We start from the raw sequence: 21,336 nt of genomic DNA, 5'->3' as shown, positions 1-21,336 counted from the left end.
TTTAATTTATTTGTGATAGTCACAGAGAGAGAGAGAGAATGAGGCAGAGACACAGGCAGAGGGAGAAGCAGGCTCCATGCACCGGGAGCCCGACCTGGGATTCGATCCCGGGTCTCCAGGATCGCGCCCTGGGCCAAAGGCAGGCGCCAAACCGCTGCGCCACCCAGGGATCCCTTACTTATTTGTTAAAGCAGGAAAGAAAACGAGGCATTTGGAGCATTTGGGCAACCTGGTCTTGGGTTGAAGTGGGAAATTTTTGAGAGCCTAGAGAGAAAATCTTTAAGAAGATTGTTGGGAGGGACACCTGGGAGGTTCAGTGGTTGAGCGTCTGCCTTCAACCCAGGGCATGAACCCCAGGGTCCTGTGATTGAGTCCTACATCAGGCTCCCAGCAGGAAGCCTGCTTTTCCCTCTGCCTGTGTCTCTGCATCTCTCATGAATAAATAAATAAAATCTTTAAAAAAAAAAAAAAAAGAAGATTGTTGGGAGATAATTTTTTGCAGCTTCATGAATCTGGCTCATTTGGTAGAATGCCCATACATTTTTACATCAAGGCGATACTCAAATTATGATGATTATAATACAGTTTTTAGAATTACAATCATCCACATTTGATTCTCAGGTTAATGTCTAGGTAGTCAAAAGACTTATAGGTTGCAGGATGCTTCTATCCCTGTGCCTCAATACTTAGTCCACCAGAAGCCATCTCTTTTTTTCTCCTTTACTCATTGTAACAGATATGAGGGTTAAACAACTACTGTGCTTTTTCCCTCCTAAAATGAAGTGTAAGGTTCTGTCAGAAAAAGAGAGGGGATTACTGGGCTTTGGAATTCAACTTCCATGTATAATTTTCACATGTGAACACTATTCCAATTTAATATTTCTCTGAAGATAAAGAAAATCAGTTATTATTTAATGATGATAATGGAATAGAATTATTACCTAGTTTATTTTTATTTTTTAAAGATTTTATTTACTTATTCATGATAGACAGAGAGAGAGAGGCAGAGACACAGGCAGAGGGAGAAGCAAGCTCCATGCCGGGAGCCCGACGTGGGACTCGATCCCGGGACTCCAGGATAGAGCCCTGGGCCAAAGGCAGGGGCTAAACCGCTGAGCCACCCAGGGATCCCCTTATTACCTAGTTTAATCAAATGGCTTTTCTTTTTTTTTTTCAAAGATTTTATTTATTTATTCATGAGAGACACAGAGAGAGAGAGGGAGGGAGAGAGAGAGATGCAGAGAGAGAGGCAGAGGCACAGGCAGAGGGAGAAGCAGGCTCCACGCAGGGAGCCTGACATGGGACTTGATCCCAGGCTGAAGGTGGCGCTAAACCACTGACCTACCCGGGCTGCCCTCAAATGGCTTTCTGAAAAAAATTTTATTAGATTGAGTTTCTCTTTAAAGATATACTCACCCATCATTTATAATTTCTGTTTTGGATGATAGTTCTGACCACCACCTTTTTATGACTGCTTGAAGCCAGTTTAAGCCAACTATTATATATCTGAAATGACATTAGGTTACAAAATTCAAGTGTTTTCATACAAGAAGACTTTACAAAAAAGGATATAAACTCTGCCCCCACTTCAAAAAGCAGACACACTGATCTTTCCCCTTAAAAAAGAATTTTATTTTTACTACTTTCAAAAGCTGTAATTTATGTAAGTTGTTTACAGATGCTTTTGTAATTATTCTTTACTCATTTCATATTCTTTTCTTAATTGGACTATAAATAAGCTCCTTGAAAACAGAAACCATGCATATCTCATGGAGCTCAATCTACTGCTATACACTCACAAGAAACAAAATCAAGGATGTTGAAAGAGAAAAATCAACTGAGTCACATTAGCACTTACTCTTCAAATCTGCTCTTAAGTAGGGACTTTACTAGAGGCAACAAATCTACACAGCAGCCAAGTGAGATGTATTGTTTTTCTTCCTGTAAACTAAAACAAATACTAAGTTGTAAAAATATGAACAAGGCATTTGTCCTCCTTTAAACTTACTTTTTCCTGAAAAATATTTTTTACCTATTGGTGAGCACAGGAAGGCAATCCACAACAACTCCAAGGTCTTCTATCCTGTTGGGTACAAAACTGCTTAGAGAGCTGATTTCCTTATTTATAACCTGCACATTACTTTTGAGAAATCTACTCATTGAACAAATAATCTGAGTCTCTATGATGAGCCAGGTGTTGGGGATACAGCAGTAAACAAAGAGAGCGTTTGTATTTCAGAGCGTGTGTGGGGATGGTGTGTGGAAGAAGGCAGAGACAGATAACAAGTAAAATATATAGAGCATGTGGATGGTAGTAAGTGCTACGGAAAAAAAAAAAAAAAGGAGAGACAGAGAGTGAATAAATATGTATTTTGAAATAAGGTCAGGGAAGGCCTCATTAAGATAATGCTTGAGAAACGGGGCATCTGGGTGGCTCAGGAGGGTAAGCATGACTCTTGCTTTTGGTTCAGGTCATCATCATCTCAGGAACATGAGATCTGGTCCCTGTGGGCTCTGTGCTCTGAGCACGGAGACTGCTTAAGAATCTTTCTCTCCCTCTCTCTCTCTCTGCCTGCCACCACTTCCTCCACTCCCCATGTGCCCACATATTCCTCGCCCTCTATCTCTCTAGGGAAAAAAAAATGTTTGAGAAGAGACTAGAATATACTGAGGAAGGCCATGCTTAAAATTTTCACTCAAAGGGGATTTTTATTTATTTATTTATTTATTTATTTATTTATTTATTTATTTATTTTATTTTATTTTATTTTATTTTATTTTATTTATTTATGATAGGCACACAGTGAGAGAGAGAGAGGCAGAGACACAGGCAGAGGGAGAAGCAGGCTCCATGCACCGGGAGCCCGATGTGGGATTTGATCCCGGGTCTCCAGGATCACGCCCTGGGCCAAAGGCAGGTGCCAAACCGCTGCGCCACCCAGGGATCCCTCAAAGGGGATTTTTAAAAGGTTACTTTCCCCAACCTGATATTTCTTAGTTTTATTTATTTTTTAAAATTTTTTTATTTATTTATGATAGTCACAGAGAGAGAGAGAGAGAGGCAGAGACACAGGCAGAGGGAGAAGCAGGCTCCATGCACCAGAAGCCCGACGTGGGATTCGATCCCGGGTCTCCAGGATCGCGCCCTGGGCCAAAGGCAGGCGCTAAACCGCTGCACCACCCAGGGATCCCTATTTCTTAGTTTTATATATAAGAATCTTAGAAAAGGTAATAGCTTTGTTCAATATGATGAAACAGATGCTTTCCTGTATTTTGGTTACTCATAGACTAGTGATAAATATAATTTAAGCTATACTGTTGTAACTGAAGCCAAATATAGGAAATTTAAAATACCAGTATAACATAAAAAAGAAGAGGCACTTCAACATAAAACACTGGAAATTACTTTATTAATTTATCAAGCTTGGAGGTCACACTTACCTCACCAAATAAGCTACAAGTTCACTTATACTTCTCTTTCTCCAGAATGTTAAAGCTACATTCAATCTCAAATTCCTGCTGAACAAAACCTGTGCCATTGTTTCATGATCCTGAGAAACCTGAAAGGCAGTAATCTAATTTGTTAAAAAGCACACTGAAAGCATGAAATCATTTTTTTCCAATTAAATTATTCTGGTAGACATATTTTATAATTATGCAGAGGTGACTCCTTTTACTGACCCCAAAAACAGAACGTTGCAGTTGAACATGGTAAACAAATGACCTGAATAAATTTAGGATGTTTATTTTTTTATCAATACTTTTAATTTGCTACCATTTTTTAAAATCTCAATAATTTGCAAAGCAAATTATTTTTAGTTCACCTATAAACCTAGGATTTAATTTATTATATGGATTAAAGGAAAAGGTAAATATATACAGGATAGTCATTATCAACCGAGTAACATGGGAAGGAAACAGTAAAAATTCAGTTCTGCAACCAGCATTTATATTTATTCACTTGGGACACCTAGGTGGCTCAGCGGTTGAGCAGATGAGCATCTGCCTTTGGCTCAGGTCATCATCCTCGAGTCCTAGGATTGAGTCCCATATCGGGCGCCTTGCGGGGAGCCTGCTTCTCCCTCTGCCTGTGTCTCTGCCTCTCTCTCTGTGCCTCTCATGAATAAATAAAATCTTTAATAAATAAATACACTCAGTTTTTCTATATAATAAAGTAATATATTTCTATTGTAAAAAGTTCAAATAGGGGCAGCCCAGGTGGCTCGGAGGTTTAGCGCCACCTTTACCCCAGGGCCAGGTCCTGGAGACCCGGGATCGAGACTTTGGGCTCCCTGCATGAAGCCTGCTTCTCCCTCTGTCTGTGTCTCTGCCTCTCTCTCCCCGTCTCTGTATGTCTGTCATGAATAAATAAATAAAATCTTAAAAAAAAAAAGTTCAAATAGCATGGAAATGAATCAAAGAAAAAGTGAATAATCTCTATGTGTCCAGATAAAATCTAGTATCACTTCCCAGAAGTAATCACAGTTAATAGACTGGTATGTATCTTTCCAAAGCATTTTCCAGATAGACAAATTAGGTAGATATAAAATTAAAATACTATAATATCTGTATTTTTGAAAACTTTGTTTTTCACTTTTATTTTATAAAGATTTTAATGTCAAAACATAGATCCTCATTTTTAAAAAACAATTATAGTCTCCAGTTGTTATATACCATAATTTATTAAAATTGGCTGTTTTTTTCCTATTAAAACTACACATCAAGAAACATCCTTCTGTATGTAAATATGTGCACTTGTACAAATATTTCTGTAAGATTCATTTTAGAACTGAAACTAGATCCATTTTTAAAAAATAACAATTAAAATATAATTCACATACGATAAAACAACCATTTAAAATGTACAATTTGGGGGATCCCTGGATGGCTCAGTGGTTTAGTGCCTGCCATTGGCCCAGGGCGTGGTCCTGGAGAGCCGGATCGAGTCCCGCATCGGGCTCCCTGCATGGAGCCTGCTTCTCCCTCTGCCTGTGTCTCTGCCTCTTTCTCTGTGTCTCTCATAAATAAATAAAATCTTTAAAAAAAATGTACAATTTTTAGATGTGATTATGATGACACAGCAAAGGTCTGTGGTCCTAGGTCTACAAATGTGTGGTGAGGAATTAGGACAAACTGGAGACAGGCTGTTTGACACATGGACTGCCTAGTTGGAAAATATTTTGACTCCAAACCTTAAAATACACACGTGGTGTCTGTGCTCACTTCATTCACACAGAGCTCCCTGGACAATGAACCTCTAAAAAAAAAAAAAGTCTCCCCTGGAGCAGGAGCATCAGGGTTTGCTTGGGCCAAGGCAGAGCTAAACTGCTGGGTCACAGGGGCTGTCCTACAATTTGGTAGTTTTTAGTACATTTGTGGAGTTGTACAATCCCCACAATCAATTTTAAAATCAACATTTTCATCATCCCCAAGAGAAACCCTGAACTCCATTCTCCCTTCTTTCTAGTCCCTGGCAACCATTAATCTACTTGTTGTCTCTATGACTTCACCTATCTAGACAGTTCATATAAATTAAATTATACAATATGTGGCCTCTTTTGATGTGGCTTCTCTCCCACAGCACAATATTTTCAAGGTTTATACATAGTGTAGCATATATTGCTCCTTTACTTCTTTATAATAATCAGATAATATTCCACTGCATGAATATTTTGTTTATCCATACATCAGGTGAAGGACATTGGAATAGGCTACTATGAATATTATGAACATCTCTTTATAACTGTCTGTGTAGACATGTATTTTGGATTCTCTTGGTTATATACCCAGGCATATAGAACGGCCGAGTCAAATGGTTATGTGTATTTGAACTTTGACAAAATAATGTCACTACTTTTAGATTTAGGTTTTTAGAGCAGGCACTAGTGAGTCAGGAAAAAAAGGTATGGAAAAAGATCAGGGGCTTCTGGGTGGCAGAGTCAGGTAAGTGACTGATTTGGTTTTGGCTTAGGTTGTGATCAGGTTGTAAGATCAAGCCTGGCACTGGGCTCATTGCTCAGTACAGAGTCTGCTTAACACCGTCTCTGCTTCTGCCTCCCACCCCCCGCCCCAGCTTTCTCTCTCTCTCTAAAAATAAATAAATCTTTTAAAAAAAAGAAGAGAAAGAAATAATAAAATCAATCAACTTATTAGTTGTCAGGCTAAGGAAGGTTTGTGCAAAGTACTCAAAATGAGAGCAAAGTAAAAGGAGGTCCTTGAAAAAATGACTCACCATGGCACTAATTCAAATGTACAACTGAAACTTTATTTTATTTTATTTATTTTAAAGATTTTATTTATTCATGAGAGACATAGAGAGAGACGCAGAGACACAGGCAGAGGGAGAAGCAGGCTCCCTGCAGGGAGCCTGATGTGGGACTTGATCCCGGGACTCCAGGATCACGCCCTGAGCTGAAGGCAGACACTCAACCGCTGAGCCACCCAGGCGTCTTTTTTTTTTTTTTTTTTAAATATTTATTTATTCATGAGAGACACAGAGAGAGGCAGGGACACAGGCAGAGGGAGAAGCAAGCTCCTTGAGGAGAGTGCGATTTGGACTCGATCCCAGGATCCCGGGGATCCCGACCTTGGCCAAAGGCAGATGCTCAACCACTCAGTCACCCAGGTGTCCCCATGGTAGTTCACTATTAAATCAAACTTCCCTGCTTCCTTTTTTTTTTTTTTTTTTTTTTTAAGATTGATTTATTTTTGGAGAGAGAGAGAGAGCTAAAGAGAGTGAGCTCACACACAGGAAGGGGCAGAAGGGGAGAAAGAGGAAAAGGGAAAGAATCCCAAGCAGACTCTGCACTGAGCACAGTGTTCTACAGGGACTCAACCTCATGACCCCAAGATCAGGATCTGAGTGGAAATAGAGTCAAAAACTTAAATGACTAAGCCATCCAGGCACCCCCCTGCTTCTTCCCTTCTCACAAATACTGTATGTACTTCCTTCACTTCTCCTGGAATTATTTCCTATTACTTCAGGATTTTATTTTTACAAGTAAAAACATATTCAAATGCAATCTCTTTTTTTGCATCAATTCATTATGGTTTTACTCAATAATATTTAAATTTCCATCCTCCTTTCATCTTATTTACTTGTAATTATTATCCTAAATGTGATGTTCATTTTCACTCATGACCATTTTAATTAATTTTTTTTTCTGGGGTGCCTGAGTGGCTCAGTTGATTGAGCGTCAGACTCTTGGTTTCTGCTCAGGTCTTTATGTCAGGATCATGACATGGAGCCTGTGTGGGGCTCTGCACTCAGAGGGAAGGCTGCTTGAGATTCTCTCTCCTTCTTCCTTTTGCCCCTCCCCCTACTTGTGCATATGCAATCGCTCTCTAATTAATAAATAGATCTTTAAAAAGAAAATTTTTTGTTTGCATGCCACAGAATATGTTTTTCAAGCTATCATGCCAGAGAGAAATAATACTAAGTTTACCAAATCATAGCAAAAGAAATTAATGTTATGTACCCATTAAAAAATTGTGGAAGCATTTAATTATATGGAAAAAAATCCAAATTTGTTAAACATAAAAATCAAGTAAGCAAACATGTACAATATGATAAAAATAGATACATTAAAAATTTAATACTGTTATTTCTAAATGTTGAGATTATGACTAATATTTTCCTTGGGGTTTAGTTTCTATAACATATACAATAAACATGTAATAATTATTATAAATTCACATTTATAAACTTAACTATTCCTTCAAATGACCATTTTTTTAAAAAACCTGTTTTTGAGGTGTTGTATCATCCCTCCCATTGAAAGTATGTAATACAATTTTTAATAAATTTACAGAATTATACAACCATCATTACAATCCAGTTTTAGGGTATTTCTTATTACCCACACCCACCCCGCCCCTCAATTCCCCCGAGCCTGTTCAAACAATTACTTTCACCCAAGTTAAAAGAGCAGCAAACCTCAGCAGGTTTGTTTGCCTGAACGAAGCTTCCAGTGGCAATTCTGAGAGCCAAGCAAAACGTTCCTGGGTAACTAGCTTTGGTGGTCTACGTTTTAGGCAAGATTTCTTCTTTTCCTTTCCTTTAAATTCTCTGCTGCCTAACTTGCCATTCTGAATATTTAATGCAGCTTATCAACCATTTCATTCCATTTCAGATATCGCTAACTTAGGGAAATGGAGTAACTACTGATTCAAATTTGGTTAATCTAGAAAACTGTCTCAGGGAGTTATAATCACTCAGTCTGAATTCAACAGGCAATGGATGACTCTGCTAGCAGAATATGACAAATAAAAATACGAATAGTGCAATAGGAACAAAGTTAAGCTCATTTAAATAACTTACCTCAGAAAAAAAACCACTATATTTTGATGATGGGCTTTCTGTCTGTGAAGAACCAGCATCACTGGAGTTAACCAAATATGTTCGACTATCGTGGCGTAATTTTTCAGGCAGGTGGCCTGCACAAGCTAGTTCATTTTCTTTATTTGCCATGTCACAGCCCCCACTTCTAGGGGACTGTTTTTTTCTGTAACAAGGATTTGGAAAAGGATGATGCACTTTCTTTCTGCGATAGATCACCTTGCGTAGTTTATCTGGGCTTTTCACAGCTTGTCCAACTGTTCTGTAAGAAGGATTGACTTGTTTAAATGAAAAAGAACATGAAAACTGTTACAACTTTTTAAGCAGAAAGATTTAATAGGCCACATTTTGTGATCACAATTCACTAAAATTAGAAGAGAATTTTTTTTTAAGATTTTATTTATTTATTCATGACACACACACACACAGAGGCAGAGACACAGGCAGAAGGATAAGCAGGCTTCCTGTGGGGACCCTGATGGCGGGACTCGATCCCAGGACCCCGGGGTCACAACCTGAGCCGAAGGCAGACGCTCAACCGCTGAGCCCCCAGGCGTCCCAGAAGTAAAGAGAATTTAAAAACTCTTAACTCTTAGATCAAAGTGGAAAGTAAAAGGGAAAAAATTACAAACCATTTGGAAAGCAATGAAAAGAATACTTTATACCAAATGAAACTAGAGGCATAATAACTAGATGCTTTAAAAAAGAAATAGGGCGGGGATCCCTGGGTGGCTCAGCGGTTTAGCACCTGTCTTTGGTCCAGGGCGTGATCCTGGATTCCCGGGATCGAGTCCCACGTCACGCTCTGGCTCCTTTGCCTGTGTCTCTGCGTCCTCTCTCTCTCTCTGTCTCTTGTGAATAAATAAATAAATCTTAAAAAAAAAAAAAAGAAAAAAGGAAATAGAAGTTTGAATTGTGAAAATCTGAATATATATATAAAGATTTTTTATTTATTCATTTGAGAGAGACAGAGAGAGGGAGGGAGAACATGAGCAGAGGGAAGGGTTAGAGGGAGAGGGAGAAGCAGACTACCCATTGAGTAGTTTGCTTGACTTGGGGCTGGATCCCAGACTTGGGGATCATGACTTGAGCCAAAAGTAGATGCTTAAGTAACTGAGCCACCCAGGGGCCCCCAAAATACTTATTTTGATTAAAATTAAGTATATTTAATTTAAGTATGATAAAACACAACAGAGCAAATCTTTCATATGGTGATTCTCAAATATTCTGGCCTCAAAATGCCTTGCAACTCTTAAAAATTATTGAGTTTTCAAAAGAATTCTTTTATGTGGGAAATATCTACTGATATTTACTATATCAGACACTGAAACTGAGGAAACTTATTGATTCACTTAAGAAATAATAAGCTCATTACATATTAACACAGAATATTTTACCAAAAAACCTGTCTTCCAAAACAAAATATAGCGAGAAGAATGGCACTGTTTTTTACATTTGTGCAAAATCTCTAATATCTAGTTTAACAGAAGACATCTGGATTCTCAGAATTGCTTTTGAATTTAATGTACTATGGTATCAAATATCATGTAGCCCCTGGAAAACTCTACTGTATTTGTAAGAGTGAAAATGAAGGTGAGTTAATGTTATTGTTATGAATATAGTCTTGACCTCATAAACTACCAGGACCCCTACTGTCCTCAGGTCCATTTTGAGCACCAGCAGTTCAGTAGAAAGTGCCTTTAGAGTTCAGAAGATCTGAGAATGAATGCCATCTTTAACATTTTCTGGCTGTATGACCCTGAACAAATCACACATCTTTAGTTTTTCTCAACTATTAGGGTCCACAATAGCTTTCTAGTTGGGTTATTGCAAGGATTTGGAGATAATACTGATGTGTTTTCCACAGTGACGGGCACGAAGGAGCTATTTGACAATAAATTGCTTATTAATAAAAGAGAAAACTTCTCTTTTCCCCTCTTTTCATTCTCACCTTTTATTATTTGTTTCCTACAAACTTTAAAGAAGCTCTTACCTATTTTTGTAAGCAGCCAACTGTTTTGGAGATTTCTTAATCTGAAAAATAAAAGTAGATAATTAACAGCATATTTAAGTTCTTTTGTGAAGCTACATAAACTTTGTGACTGATATCAACAAATATGAAATTCCATAGGTAAGTTTTTCAGATTAAAGCTGCAGTCTCAGTCTATAGTTATAACATTGTGTGTAGGTATACTTGACAAAGCAACATACCTAACTCCCTATTTTCCATGCCACTAGTCATATATTTTACTTACATGGTACTTAGTAAGTATGTTGACTTTTAATATCATTTAAAAGAAATATCAGCATGAATGAGCATTGCAACGGTGGAAAAAAAAAAAGCACCTCCGCGTTTCCTCTTTAGAATTAAACTATAATACTCAAATGATATACCAAAACACCATACTGTCCATAAACTGTTTAGATCTCTTGGAATATAAACAGTTTTCAATATTTCATTAATTCCACTTGATTTTGGGAGATTAAGCAAATCATCACCCTTTTGTTGTTTAAATAATTTAACTAAAACTATCCATAGACTTAATGGTTTAAACTTTCTGTGATGTACTAAATGACTGTGTCTCCCCAAAATTCATGTTGAAATCCTAATGCCCCAAATGAAGGATATGAGGAGGTGGGGCCTCTGGGAGGTGATTAGGTCATGAGGGGGGCACCCTCAAGAATGGGATCAGTACCCTTATAAAAGAGACGGTGGGTTGCTCTCTTGCCCCTCCTGCCATGTGAGGAGGAGACAGCAGAGAAGACAGCCACCTATGAACCAGGAAACAGGCTCTAATCAGATACCATATTGGCCAGGGCCTTTATCTTGGACTTCTTCCCAGCCTCCAGAACTGTGAAAAATACATTTCCATTGTTTATAAGTCCCCCGGTCTATGGTATTCTATAGCACCATGAACAGATGAAGATATACTGTCTTACCCATTACCTAGAAACTATGCACTTACCTCCTTCATGTTCTTATTAGTAAAATTAGAGATCCTTTTTCTAGGAAGATCAGTGGAGTGATCCTCAATATTATTACAAAAGGTTCGTTTTTTAACATTGTGGGCTTCAGATGCCATAATCTCTTAAATACCTAAACAACAAAACAAAAATAATATATGGAAAATACAAAAAGCAAAAGAGCCTGATTATACCCTTAACAGATATATATAAAAATACAATACTATGTAAAAGAGGTTTATGAGTAAAGCAGAGGACATAGTTCTAATTTATATACTTTAAAAAATCTTAGAGGAAATACAAGACAGGAAATTGGGCCCTTTCTGTTCTCATTCCTTAGTTGTAGCCAGTTAATGATATTATGACAGATTTTTGCCAATGCAATATGTCAATCTTTCCATTTTCTCTCTCTCTCTCTCTCGATATATATATGTATATATTAAATTAAAATTAAATTTAAATTTACAGGTTATGAAATAATGTCTATATAGTAATATCAATGATATCCATATGTCTTGAAGCCTAGTTTTAGAATCAAATCACTAGGAGCACCTGGATGGCTCAGTCAGCTAAGCATCTGACTACTTCAGCTCAGGTCTTGATCTCAGGGTCCTGGGATGGAGCCCCATGTCAAGCTCCGTGCCCAGCAGAGAGTCTGCTTCTGCCTCTCTCTCTTTCCTTCTGCCTCTGCCCCTGCTTGTGCTCTCTCTCTCTCTTTCTCAAATAAATAAATAAATAAATAAATAAATAAATAAATAAAATCTTAAAAAAAAAAAAGAAGAATCAAATCACTGGGTCAAATACAACTACAAGCAGGCAGAGGAACAAAGCTATATATATCTGACTTGTTTTATGCCCAATCCTTAAATTTTTTTCATTCTTTCTGTTAGCTCTTCAGAGCTTTCCTCTACCTTTGTTTTTTTTTTTTAAGATTTTATTTATTTATTTATGATAGACATGGGGGGGGGGGGGGGAGGCAGAGACACAGGCAGAGGGAGAAGCAGGCTCCATGCCAGGAGCCCTATGCGGGACTCGATCCCGGGACTCCAGGATCGTGCCCTGGGCCAAAGGCAGGCGCTAAACCGCTAAGCCACCCAGGGATCCCCTTTCCTCTACCTTTGAAAAAACAATCACAATTTTCTATTCCTTCAATTATATCCAAAGAGGGGGAAAATACACTATTACTTCCTTTACATCAAAGAATAAATTAGTGATTCCCCCACTTGCACTCAAGTTTCCCACAGGAAATTTATTTCAAGCCATGACCTGAACACAAGTTCCTCCCTCATTCATTTTTTAAATGTTTACTGAGCATCCACTATATGCCAGGCACTGGAATTAATGTAGATGATGGATCAGAGATGCTCTTCTAAACAATCACTTGGGAAGCTTTTAGAAAATACGATCTTTCTGGGCCCTAACTTCAGACTAGAACTCAGCAGGTCTCTGGAGTGAAGCCCAAAGCAATTATATTTTTAAAAAGCTCTGCAGCATTTCTGATGCACACTCTTAGAAGAAAATCTGCCTTAGAGAATTTTCCAAAAATATGCACAAACACATGAAAATTTGGAAATAATCTCAGGGTACTCTAAGATTTCTTGCCATTGATCCATGGACATCCCTTCCAGCTGCAACTCCAGGTTTAAAGACCTTTCAGATGAGACTTTTTAAAAAATAAATAATTGCAGTAATACAATAAACACTCTGACAGAGGGGCAGTCACGTGAGTCAGGAAAGCTTTACTGAGGAGAGACTTAAAGGACAAATAACACATTGAAAAAACAGCATGTGCAGAACTGAAGGGCATGAAGCAACATAGTTTGTCTGGCAATCTCTTAAGATGCATGTGACTGGAGCTTAGGCTGGAAGTGGGTTGTAGCAGAGTGAAAAATGAGGCTGGAGAGATAGAAGCTGGATCCCATAAAGGATCGTTTGTACAGGTAAGCGTTTCTTTTTTAAAGAAAGGGGAGCTTGGGGCAGCCCAGGTGGCTCAGCGGTTTAGTGCCGCCTTCAGCCCAGAGCCTGATCCTGGAGACGGTGATTGAGTCCCACGTCCCACATCAGGCTCCCTGCATGGAGCCTGCTTCTCCCTCTGCCTGTCTCTGCCCCTCTCTGTGTATGTGTGTGTCTCTCTCATGAATAAATAAATAAAATCTTAAAAAAAAAAAGGGGAACTTTTATTAAAGATAATGGACTAAACATATGTAATTTCTTCTACCCTTCCCTGAAACCCCATTACAATGATAGTAAAGGGTTTTTAAAGGCATAAAACGCATAAGGACAAAGAGAAATAATGAGTTGATGACAATAACATTTGAAAACTGAAAAGCAGAAATGATAAATGACAGCAGATTTGAGAAAGCCAAATCCTAAATCAGCAGTGAGGAATGGTAAAAAGCAGAATCCCCAAAAGGTTCAGGAATTGGCAATATTGAGGACATCAAGAAGTAGGGATAAATGTGGGTTTAGAATACGGAGAATGACTGAATATCCATTTAAGACACAATTAGCCCCTAGATTCCTTTCCCTATTCCTTTTTTTTTTTTTTAAGATTTTATTTATTTATTCATGAGAGGCACAGAGGGAGAGAGGCAGAGACACAGGCAGAGAGAGAAGCAGGCTCCATGGCAGGGAGCGCGATGTGGGACCCGATCCTGGGCCTCCAGGATCACGCCCCGGGCTGAAGGCAGGCACTAAACCACTGAGCCATCCATCCAGGGATCCCCATGAGCCATCCAGGGATCCCCCCTTTCCCTATTCCAATAAAAGTTTTATTGTATGGAATATTTAAAACAAGAGCCCTTGGTTTAGGAAACACCAGGCATGAATGAAGGAGCGGAGTATAGTCTAACAGGGGATCAAATGAAAATTTACATACTAAATGTTGAGATCTAACCTTTCTACCATTTGCCTCATGGATGCTTGCAGCCAGCTTTATATACTCCAGGAAGAGTACAGAAGATCCTTCTTTGGGAACTCTGATAAGTCCCAGGGGAAAACACACACACACACACACACACACACACACACACACACACACACACATTCTCTCTCTCCTCTCTCTCTCTCTCTCCTAAAAATAGTGACATCAGTGATGGTCAAAGTCCTCAAAGTACTGTTTTCCATCTTGATTATGGTGATAGTTACCTGTCAAAACTAATAGAACTATGCACTAAAACAGGTGAATTTTTATCATACATAAACTATATCACAATAAACCTGACTTGCAGAAATCCTCGAGAGACAAGAACAAATTGTATACATGAACCACAAATGAGACAAGAAACAAAGCAACAAAGATTTGGAAAATAAAAATAGGATATAATAAGACAGAGAAAAATCAATAGAAAGCTTGAAGAGAAACTTGAGGCTATCTCCTGAAATACAGAAAAAAAAAGGTAACATTGGCTTAAAGGAACCAATATCCAAATAAATGGAATTTCAGAAAGAATACAGAGAAGACAAAGAAGAAATCAAGGAAATAACTGAAAAATGTACAGGATTGAAGGACATGAATTTCCACATTGAAAGAGCACAATGAGGTCAGCATTGGGGATGAAAATACACCTACAAGGCACATAATTGTAAAATTTCAGAGCACTAATGAATCTGAAAATATATGGAGCAAATAAACAATATCCCCTCCCAATGACTGATGGAACAAATAGACAAATTCAACAAGGCTATAAGACAATACTATCAACCAACAGGATAAAATCAACATCGATCAAAAACTCCAACCAACAACAGCAGAACAAGGACATGCCATGATGATGATGCAAGTTAAAACCACAATGACGCACTATTTCACAACCACCAGAATGGCTATAATAAAAATGACACAAAATAGCAAATGCTGAGAAGGATGTGGAGAAACTGGAACCATCACACATTACTGTAGGAACGTAAAATGGCACAGTGACTCGGGGAAAGAGGTTGGCAGTTTCTTGAAATGTTAAATATGGATTTACCATATGACCCAGCAAATCTACTCCTACATATTTACTCACAAGAAATGAAAGTTTATGTCAACACAAAGACTTGTATGCAAATGTTGATAAAAACATTATTCAGAATAGCCAAAAAAGTGGAAACAACTCAAATGTCTATCAGTTGGTGAATGGAAAAACAAAACATGATATATTTGTTGGGAATACTACTCAACAAGAAAAATGAACAAAATATTAATACATGTAACACTATGTATGAAACATCATACTAAGTGAAAGAAGCCAAACACAGAAGACAAGATATTATGTGATTTCATTTATATGAAATGTCCATAGAAGTAGAGAGGATACAGGGGCACTTGGGTGGCTCAGTTGGTTAAGCATCTGACTTCAGCTTGGGTCATGATTTCAGGATCCTGGGATGGAGCCCCAAGAAAGGTTCTCCACTCCGGGAGTCGGTTTGTCTCTCTCCTTCTGCCCCTCTCTCTGCTCGTGCTCTCTCTCAAATAAATGAAATCTTAAAAAGAAAAAAAGTAAAGAGCACAGAGACAGAAAGTAGATTAATGGTTGCCTACAGCTGAGGTGGGAGTGAGAGTAACTGGAAATGGACACAACGCTTCTCTGGGGGTGATGGCAGTGATGGAATGTTCTAAAATTAGATTGTGGTTGAGGATTATACAATTCTGTATATACTTGTACTAAGTGAGCTATAATTTAAAACGGGTGTATTTTACAGTATGTAAATTATACTTCAATAAAGCTTTAAAAAAGTAAATTATCAAAATTGTAATTGGCAATGTCTCATTACAAAGGATTTTTTACACTACAAATTCCATTTTGTTTTATATCTTATGCATTTGGTGCCACCCTTCTTGGGCAGTAAGATTATCCTTTCCCCTCCAGAGCATTTGACAGTGCTATTAAAATAGTTTAAAGCAACTGCTGAGGCTCCTAGGTGTTTCCACAGTGCTGTTTGATAATATTCAAAAAGAGAATAATCTGAAACAGGATTAAAAGTGGATGAAGGGATCCCTGGGTGGCGCAGTGGTTTAGCGCCTGCCTTTGGCCCAGGGCGCGATCCTGGAGACCCGGGATCGAATCCCACGTCAGGCTCCCGGTGCGTGGAGCCTGCTTCTCCCTCTGCCTGTGTCTCTGCCTCTCTCTCTCTCTCTCTCTGTGACTATAAATAAATAAAAAATTAAAAAAAATTAAAAAAAAAAAGTGGATGAAGACAATGATTATAGAAACTAGAAAAGATAATCTTTTAATGAAAAAAGAATAAAAGGAAGCACCTAAAGAGAATAAAAGGACTAGGAGATACTGAGAAGAATCCAAAATACTAACTTTACCTAACTTTACGTTCTGAACATTGAATATAACACATTATTTTTTATTTTTATTTATTTTTTATTTATTTTTTTCACATTTTTAAAAATAAAGATAAGAAAGTGATTACTATGGATATTTTCTTTAGAAAGTAGGAAAGACTCAGCATGTAGAAGGAGCTGAAGGGTTGAATCCCCCTTACACAGTAGATATCTCTTATCAGAAAGATGAAAAGGGATTCATGGCTGTCAAATCAAGACATTAAACAGCTCTAAGTGTTTGCATACTCCCTACCTACTCACAGCAATGGAAAAAACTCATCATAAAGGAATGAAACATGTCTGGACTTTTGTCCCTAATAACTTATTATATAGTTCAAGATCAAGTTAATTTAAGCTTTCATTTTATATTAATATACTAGCAATATATCAACCATTTACATTGTATTTAACTCTGCAATCTCACTAGGCAACTTCATTTCTCTTCTTAAAAAGCAAAGCATGTTTGTGCACAGAGAATTATAATCATTAATATTCTTGGTATCAAATATTCTCCTCCAATTACCACCACAGACTCTCACAAAAGGCTTGAATGGTATTCCCTAAGAGTCCAGAGGCTGAAAACTGTATATAACCATTACTGTGTAATTTTAAAATACATAAATAAAGTGGTTTTAGAATTTAAAACTTGAGCCTAACACTGCAGTCCAGGAGATAACTAGGCTGGTCAAGGGCAGAGTGGAGGGCACAGAATCCACGCTACGCTACTGCATCTTTGTCTCCGTGAAGTGACTGCACCTCATCCCCATCCCTAACCACAGGACCATTAACACTTGCCAGCCAGGACAGCTAAGATGAGGGTACTAATTCTTCTAGGAGATGTCAAGAGACAAATGAATATCAACTACATGGGAGTCCTACCTCTTATTCTTCCCTTACCCTATAAGGGGAAACTCTTCTCTCTTCTAAGTCCAACAGTCGATGTGTAAGGCTAAGAAACGGACAAATCACAGGTTTCCCCAGAAGGCAGCTGCCACACAAAAAAATAAATGGGAAGGATGAACACAGACTTTTTTCTTCAAGAATTTCAATGAAGGTGAGAGGAACAGAAGGTTAAAGATGAGATTTTTCTGGTACAATCTTTAGAGCCTGAGGCTATGGATTCCCTCCACCTAAATTCAGCTACCAGACACTTAATAACTGCTTTGGTATCTGCAGCACTTATTGAAATATCTAACAATGAAGTTTGCATCAGGTTAAAAAACAAGGTGATAAAAAAAGGAAATTGAGAATGCTAAGGTTCATACAGATGGGATCAGTGCTTACAATGAAATATTAAAAACACCATTTTCAAAGAATGTTTTGTGAGCGGAAGGTTCAAAAAATAATCGCCTTATAAAGAGGTTAAAAAATGGTCATTCAAAAGCTATCTAAGCTATATACATATAAGTATGTGTGTGTGTATATATAAATGATCAATGCATTCAAAAGAGCTCTATCAAAACTAATAAAAATTATTTATTGCTAGTGGAATTACAGGTGACTTGTTCCCTTCCTTTATAGGTTTCTCGGGCAGCTCAGGTGGCTCAGTGGTTTAGCACTGCCTTTGGCCCAGGGTGTGATCCTGGAGATCTGGGATCGAGTCCCACATCGGGCTCCCTGCGTGGAGCCTGCTTCTCCCTCTGCCTGTGTCTGTGCTTTTCTCTCTCCGTGTCTCAGGAATAAATAAATAAAATCTTTAAAATATATATATATATATATATTTACAGGTTTCTCTATTTTCTACAATGAACATGAATTATTTTCATAATCTGAATAAATAACATAACGAGGTCACGGTCTTATAAGAAACGGTTTAATTATACAACTCCCTTATAGTAAAAAAAAAAGTGAAAAAGGTGTAAATGCCAACATGCAGAGGTAACATTTCATAGGAAGGCTCTATTTTACCTTTTCCAAAATTAGGACAGCTCTATCTAGAGCTGAGAAAATTATCTCAGTTCGTGCCTTCTCACCTCATTTGGGACTTAGCTCCCCCACCTCCCTTCTATATCTTCAGTTTCTCTGTTTGAACTGATTCCTCCCCTTTTGCTTTCAAACATTCTCAGGTTTCCTCTACCAACTCCTATACTCTTTCTCTAATTCTCTTTCCTGCCAAACTTCTACAATGAGTGCTTTTCAGTTTCCATTTTCTCTTTAACCCTTTACAACCTTGATTTTATTTTGTCCTCCCATTTGAAAAACAACTGCATCTTCAAGGTGACTTGAAGCTGTAAGGGAGTCTTTTATAACACTGATGCTGCTCATAGCAGGGTCAGCTAAGCCAACCCTAAAGATTGCTCATTCTTCATCACCATTTAGCTTTTTCATCACTTCACTACACCCCCAACACACACACACACACATGCGTGCAAACTTATTCACAGACCATAGCACTACAGTATCTTGACTCTCCTTGTTCCCTTACTCCCTTTTTGGTTCCTTTTCTTTCAACAACTCTCATTTCTACACTAAAATTGAAAAAGCATGCTCTCAAGGCTTCAGCTACTTCTCTAGACCCAATCTCTCCTCCTGATCTGGCATTGGTAGGTCCAAGTCAACACACCTAAAATAAACCTCTTCAATCTCTTCCAACGTCAAACCAACTAACAGCCCTTCCTACCTACCACATTTTAAATTGCTGGCATCAAACTTCTCTCAACTAAAAACCCAGGAGTTATTCTGACTTCTCTCTCCTTCCCTCCAACTGATCACTAAGTCTTCTTGAATCTTTCTTTAAAATGTTGCATGGATCCGTTCTGACCTTTTAATCCTCCCACTGTCAAAACGCTAGCCCTACTAGCAGTCAGGATGGCCAAGCGGTTCAAGGTGCTGCATTTGGAACTCTAGCCCCATCACTTCAAGCCCAAATTATTGTAAGAATTATTTGATTTTCCTGTCACCAGTCTTTCCTGGTCTCTAGGAATCATTCTTTAACCTACAGTGTTCATGACAAAATCCCCAAATCTCTAATAGTTACCTACCTTTTACTACAGGATTTCCTGAATTATGTTCGAAGTATTCACATAGATTAATAGATGTTTTACTCTATTCACAAAAATTTGGATATGCTGCATATTAAGTTACTTCTTGGAAATTAATTAAATACATTAGTAAGGCTCTGAGAGGCCTAATTTTATTTTGCTCTGCTTCCCAAACTTGGCCACTATCCTACTTTTTAAAATTTTGACAGATACATATAAAATTTGAAAGATGCAGATGTTTCTAGGAACATAGTTTGTGGAACTGATTTACTATACCAAAGACTACACTATCTAAATGTTGAAGGCCTTCATAATTGGATACTATATTATTAAAGATTAATATAATTTTTTTAATTAGAAGGAGACAAGAGCAAAATGTACACCAACTATTATTTTTGATGGGGGGTAAGTTTTTGTTGATGGAGAGAAGTTCCACTGCAATGCTGTTAATGAAATAACGATATCATGAAAAATTAATAGGTAGCCTTTAGCAAAAGCTTACCATATGCTAGCCATGGGCATTTAGACACCCCATCATGCCCTTTTAATAGATGGTGAAGCAGAGGCACCCAAAGATGACATAATTTGCCCAAAGTCAAACAGCAAAAAAGTGGTAAGAGTCAGGCGTGGGACGCAGGCCTTCTGCTGCCACTGCCTCTGCTCTTACCCAACACATTGCACCCCAAGTAATATGAGATTAAGGGTGAATGTGCATATAGATGATGTAGGTTTTATCACTTTCTAGTTCATGATTTTTGGTAGGTCATTTATTCTGTTTTTTTTTTTAATCTGTTTTTTCAAGTACAAAATGGGGATGCTATGAAGATCAAAATAAGCTTATCTGTAAGTTATTACTGCTATTATCACTCACAGTATTTATATAAAATATATATACATACAATTTTGGTATTTTGGAAAACAAATCTGACAACACTGCAGAGCAAGTGCATATATATAAATAAAATTAATCATCCAAATCAGGATTGAGAATGAAAGGAAGCAGTATTAAAAACTGTGCTGCGGGCAGCCTGGGTGGCTCAGCACTTTAGCGCCGCCTTCAGCCCAGGGTGTGATCCTGGTGTCCTGGGATCGAGTCCCATGTCAGGCTCCCTGCATGGAGCTTCCTTCTCCCTCTCCCTGTGTCTCTGCGCCTCTCTCTCTCTCTCTGTGTTTCTCATGAATAAATAAAATATTTTTAAAAAAATTGTGCTGGGTGAACAGGCATAAACCAGTTTTATACCAAGCAAATTGGGATATGTGGTCACCCCACCTCAGTTAAAAAGTTTACTTTCTATAAAAATTACCAACTACTCAGCAATAAAAAGGAGTTATTAATACATATGACAACAAATATGTCTCAATCTCATTATGCTAATGAGAAGTAAGACTCCAAATGCTATATACTATATAACTTCATTTTTATGATATTCTAGAAAAGGTAAATTTATAGGGAAAGAAAAACAGCAATGGTTGCCAGAGTCCCTAGGAAGGAAAAGTAGATGTAAAGGGCTATGAGGGAACTTTTTGTAGTGAAGCATATGTTTTATTTCTTGAATGTGGTAGTGACTATACATACAACTCTGTGTATGTCAAAACTCATGTCAGTAAGACCTCAACAACCTGACTTTAAAAAACTGGGGTGCAGGGGATCCCTGGGTGCCTCAGCAGTTTAGTGCCTGCCTTCAGCCCAGGGCGTGATCCTGGAGTCCTGGGATCGAGTCCCACGTTGGGCTTCC

The 21,336-nt window shown here is 38.0% G+C and overlaps 1 protein-coding gene across 4 annotated transcripts in view; it reads right to left on the bottom strand.

The window, feature by feature from the left end:
• The window catches only part of KATNBL1 (katanin regulatory subunit B1 like 1), a 62,336-nt gene that overhangs the window by 5,734 nt on the left and 35,266 nt on the right, over positions 1-21,336 (bottom strand). For 2 of the 4 annotated variants that reach the window (XM_025473352.3, XM_025473351.3), the window contains exons 2-8: positions 11,305-11,435; positions 10,332-10,372; positions 8,321-8,600; positions 3,442-3,560; positions 2,033-2,083; positions 1,859-1,948; positions 1,417-1,506 (exon numbers count right to left, since the gene is read on the bottom strand). In XM_025473352.3, coding sequence (XP_025329137.1) covers positions 1,417-1,506; positions 1,859-1,948; positions 2,033-2,083; positions 3,442-3,560; positions 8,321-8,600; positions 10,332-10,372; positions 11,305-11,421 — 788 coding nt within the window. In that variant the 5' untranslated portion in view covers positions 11,422-11,435. Of the gene's footprint in view, positions 1-1,416; positions 1,507-1,858; positions 1,949-2,032; positions 2,084-3,441; positions 3,561-8,320; positions 8,601-10,331; positions 10,373-11,304; positions 11,436-17,516; positions 17,603-21,336 lie in introns of those variants that run through there. The other 2 variants (XM_035708829.2, XM_049104110.1) reach the window with 2 other exon arrangements.

Source organism: Canis lupus, chromosome 30, assembly GCF_003254725.2.
Source record: "Canis lupus dingo isolate Sandy chromosome 30, ASM325472v2, whole genome shotgun sequence".
Taxonomy (NCBI): Eukaryota; Metazoa; Chordata; class Mammalia; order Carnivora; family Canidae; genus Canis; species Canis lupus.
This window is presented reverse-complemented; position numbering and strand designations above follow the sequence as displayed.